The sequence below is a fragment of the Motacilla alba genome, chromosome 6, assembly GCF_015832195.1.
Source record: "Motacilla alba alba isolate MOTALB_02 chromosome 6, Motacilla_alba_V1.0_pri, whole genome shotgun sequence".
NCBI lineage: Eukaryota > Metazoa > Chordata > Aves > Passeriformes > Motacillidae > Motacilla > Motacilla alba.
The window spans coordinates 15753821-15758348 of record NC_052021.1 but is presented as its reverse complement, the minus strand read 5'-3'; the positions used below and the strand labels follow the sequence as shown (position 1 = coordinate 15758348).

The window sequence follows — 4528 nt, the reverse complement described above, 5'->3', positions numbered from 1 at the left end:
TAAAGTCTCTAACTTCCTTGACCAGGCAAAGGGGCATGTTTTGGGTTTTATGTCTAGGAGGTTGAATATATTTTAATCCAAATCAGTCTCCTGTGAAAAAAAAATGCAAAGAAAAGCATTTTTGATTTAGTCTTTTGTATATGGTCAGAGGACTCCAGCAGTTCCTGATAAAGTGGTAAAATGTCATATTCAGGAGCTGCTCCACGACAAGGATCTGAGTGCTTTGTGTTCCCGGTGTTCAGCATCTATCTCCTCAGTTTTGTGCATCTGCCTTGTCCCTCCTGCTGTGCAGAGACCTGTTTGTATCCCAGCCCTTGGAATGCTCCTGTGCCTTCTGTATTGCCTGCCTTTTTTGGCTGGGGGCATAAGCACTCCAGAACCTGCCAGATCAGTTGAGGACTTCCAGGACCTGGGGAAGAAACTTCTGGGAACAAGAGTTTTTTTCACCACTGAGTATGAGGCTGTGGGAGCGATGCTACCATTTTGGAAGCAGCATTTTCAGTATCTTCTTGGAAGGAACAGTGGGAACAATGCAGAGAAGATCTAGCTGTAAGAGAGAAATGAGGGGCTGAGAGCTAAGTGATCAGAGTTTGAAGCACCAAGAAGAGTTTCTATACAGTTGCAGAAGAACTTCAGAAGAGACAAGTGAGAGGGACCTCATCCATGTCTATAGTATCTGAGGGGAGAGCGTCAAAGGGAGGGAGGGATCCAGGCTCTTCTCAGTGCTGCTGTGCAACAGGACAAGAGGCGACGGGCAGAAACTGATGCACAGGGCGTTCCATCGGAACACGAGTAACAACTTTACTGCACAGGTGACCGAGCGCTGGAACAGCCCAGGGAGCCTGTGGAGTCTCCCTCGTTGGAGGTACTCCATAAGTGTCTGGATGCAATCGTGTGCAATGTGCCCTGGGACCCTGCTTCAGCACAGATGGCCCGCTGTGATCCTTTCCAGCCTGGCCCATTCTGTGAGTCCTTTAATTCCATCTGAATTACTTGAGACAGTCATGATTTCTGCTGCTCCGGCTGAAGTGCGTTTGCTACTTTCTTTGCTATTTTTGCCGCAGAAGGAGTTGTTGCTGGGAGGCTCTCGGGGCAGTGTCGCTCTGGTTCCGCCCAGTGCGGAAGCTGAGGGGCGTTCCTCCATGTCCGTGGCCTATCCTGACAGGATAGGGGCAGGATGGGGCGGGGCCGGCGGCTGCCCCGGCGGGCGGCTTCCCGCGCCCGGCACCGCCTCAGGGCGCCCGCGCGCGGACATGGCGGCGCCCGCCTACCCCGCCTGGGTGACGCGCTGGGTGTCGGGGCAGTGGCGGAACAAGAAGCGGCCCCCGGCGCTCCGCCCGCCCCGAACACTGGCGCTGGCCGACAAGGTGGCGAACCGCCGGGAGCAGTCGACAGGTGCGGTGCCGGCGGCGGGGAGCGGTGGCGAGGGGCAGGCCGCGCCCGGCGCTGTGCCCCGGGAGGGCCGCGCTGCTGGCGGAGCTCGGCGGCGCCTTGTGCTCCGCAGGGCAAGAGGGGAGGGGCCGCTCTGGGCCGTGGAATTCGCGCGTGGTTTCTGTGGGAAGGATCGCTTCCTCACACTGCAGCCCTAAGTTTGAATCATACACGTTGCGTCGCGGCATTGCCTTTACCGTAAAAATTCAGTCAGATGCTGGATGGCTGCAGCGGTTCGCTTTCTGTTAGCAACAACTTCTCTGCCCAAAGCAAAGCTGGGATCTTCAGTTATGCGTTTTCTCACCTGCCTCTACCCCGTCTTAAACTTCTTTGGAGATGTATGCACTGTGGAGGTTGTTAGCATGAAATCCCAAACACCTGAGATTTCTGGTTTTGTCTTTCCCTTCCAGAGGCAACGTGCATTACGGAGATGTCAGTAATGATGGCCTGCTGGAAACAGAATGACTTCAACGACACGCCTTGTGCCAAGGAGATCAGGATGTTCTATGACTGCGTGGCAAAGGCAGAAGTAATTAAGGCCTCTTTTATGTTTTTAAAGGCTAGTAGTAGGAAAGCAGGAAGCCTCCAGTCATTTTTTTGTGTGCCAGTAAGAATAATGTTCTCTGAAGAATTTGATTGTGACCCATTTGAGCAACTAAGAGCAGTGAAACTGGTGAAGGATCGAGAGACTCCTGCAAGGAGGGGCTGAGGTAGCTGGGGTTGTTTAGTCTGGAGAACAGGCTCAAGGGAGACCTTATTGCTCTTTACAGTTACCAGGTGGGGGTCAGCCTTTTCTCCCAGGCAGCTGGTGATGTGACAAGGGGACATAGCCTTGAGCTGTGCCAGGGGAGGTTCAGGCTGGAAATCAGGAAGCACTTTTTCACTGAAAGGGCGCTGAAGCATTGGAACAGGCTGGCCTGGGAGGTGGTGGAGTCACCATCCCTGGTGGCATTCAGGAAATGACTAGACGTGTCAGTTAATGCCATGGTCTAGTTGGCAAGGTGGCCATCGGTCACAGGTTGGACTCAATGATCTTGAAGGTCTTTTCCAACCTGTTTCTGATTTTAAAGGCCAGACATTTTTGAAAAATAAATTTCATACTGCTTGAAAATTAGAGGTTTCTGGTTATATATTATATGTTAACATATTGTAATAATACTATATGATAGGCTTAAAATAAAATAATTTTCAAAATAGACTAAAGGTAAGTATATTTACTAAACTCATCCTTAAACTGGTTTCAGGTTTCCATTTTCTTTCAGTAACAGTGTCATCATTTAAATAGTTTTTTACTGTTGCTGTTTGACAGCATAAGAGAAAAATTATCCACAGTTTATTTGGTAGATGACAAAGAATCAAACAAAGATGAAAAAATAACAAAGTAAAAAGAAAAAAGTCTGTGTTGTTTATATCATCGTTAACTAAGACTATGGAAGGATATAATCGTCACAAGATGTCAGTCATTAATTGCATCATTTAAAGGTCATCAGCTTGTGATTATTGAGCCAAGTACTATGGTAAGTGTTCCTTAAAGAAACAGCATTTTTCTGAAAGAAACATTCCCATACAAGTAGTAGTAGTCTCTGGGAATGACCATCAACTCTGCAAATAAACTGTGGTAAATATTGTGAGGAGTTTTTTTCTCTTTCAGAAAGAGCGCAAGAATCAAAATGAGGACACCCTGGCATCCAGGGGAAATTTGCCTTCAAGCAAAGTGAACAAGCTCCTGAAGAGGTTTCCTCAGATCACACGTTATGTATAATATACGTTATGAAAGAGACTGTGGACAAGCAATTAAAGTTGGGGTCTTGGTCAAAAAAAGGAAAGTCAAATTGAGTGAATTTTTGATGTCAAGTGGTGTGTGGATCTTGACCCTGCTTTTGATTCCAGAGCAAAAACCACTCATCTTTAGTATCAGCTGATTTTGTTCATGAGGCTCTTGGGTCTTGCAGTGTTAGGATTTCTGCAGCGTGTTGTTCAGCTTGCTACTCAGGTCCTCACTGTTAAAGAGGACTTCTTCGTGTGCAAGCTTCTTGCCCAGCTCTTGGCTCAAACACTGATAGTAATGATGGTATGATGGCTCATACTCTTACATGGGTGTAACACCATCTGGTGCCTCTTGAAATTTTTTTAATTTCCACTGCTGTAAAAAAAAAAGGCTGTAAAATTTAGAAAAAATCTCCAGCAAAATACCTTGTTCATACATAATACATTGGTAAGTATCAAATATAACTTTAACATGGAAGTTTGTGATTTAGACCCTCTGATTTGCAGATAGGACAGGTATGGTACCACATAAGTTTGATTATTTTGTCTGTACTGTAATAAAGCAAGACTGGTGTTTGACTTGGGCATCTCATAATCTACAACAAAATGTTTCATTGTTTTTTTGGTAAAAAAACTAAAAAGGGGAGAGAAAGTTAAAGCATGGACTGATAATTGAAATAATGTAATTAATTTATAGTTTTGACTGGGGGGGGAGTGGGGAGGGGCAGTTTCCACTGCAGTACCACAAAACTACAGGCAGGTTCTTGGGAACAGTATCTGATTGGTGGGAAAAATGCAGTGTCTTGGAGAACTAATGTTATAACCATTTATATCAGTAATTCTTCTGGGCATGTAGAAGAAGCAGAATAAGAGGAGAGTCAGTCACACACCTACTGTGTGATTACCCATGGGTGGCTGTGGAGTTTGCTGGAGCTGAGTCCTCTGGAGCCCCAGGCTAATACCTGTTCATCACAAAAATTTTGATCAGGTGACGGCTTTCAAGTTACTGAAGCAACATTTGCTTAGTGGTTGATTACAGCAGCTCATTGGTGGATAATCCAGGGTAGTTTATTCTTTTGTTGCTATTATGACATAATTGGGTCTTTTAGAGGACTTAGGGTCAGTAAAAACACAATATCCACATCTGAGTTTGGGAAAACACTTTTTTGTGTGGCATTTTGCATTTTCTTTCCAGAAGACGTTGTGAAAGAGAATGCTTCTTGCTGTTCATTCATTTCTGGGGGATATAAGCTAGATTGGGAGTGAGGAACTGATTCACCTCTGTTGGTAATGATTTTTCTTCATATTAAAATGGAATAAAAGTGTTATG

The 4528-nt window shown here is 45.8% G+C and overlaps 1 protein-coding gene across 1 annotated transcript; it reads left to right on the top strand.

The window, feature by feature from the left end:
- The first annotated feature begins 989 nt into the window (after positions 1 to 989).
- Positions 990 to 3805, top strand: CHCHD1 (coiled-coil-helix-coiled-coil-helix domain containing 1). The gene is made up of 3 exons (XM_038140012.1): positions 990 to 1395; positions 1842 to 1960; positions 3083 to 3805. Exons 1-3 carry the CDS (start codon positions 1005 to 1007, stop codon positions 3191 to 3193), a joined length of 621 nt encoding a protein of 206 aa, XP_037995940.1. The 5' UTR covers positions 990 to 1004; the 3' UTR covers positions 3194 to 3805.
- Positions 3806 to 4528: the final 723 nt, after the last annotated feature.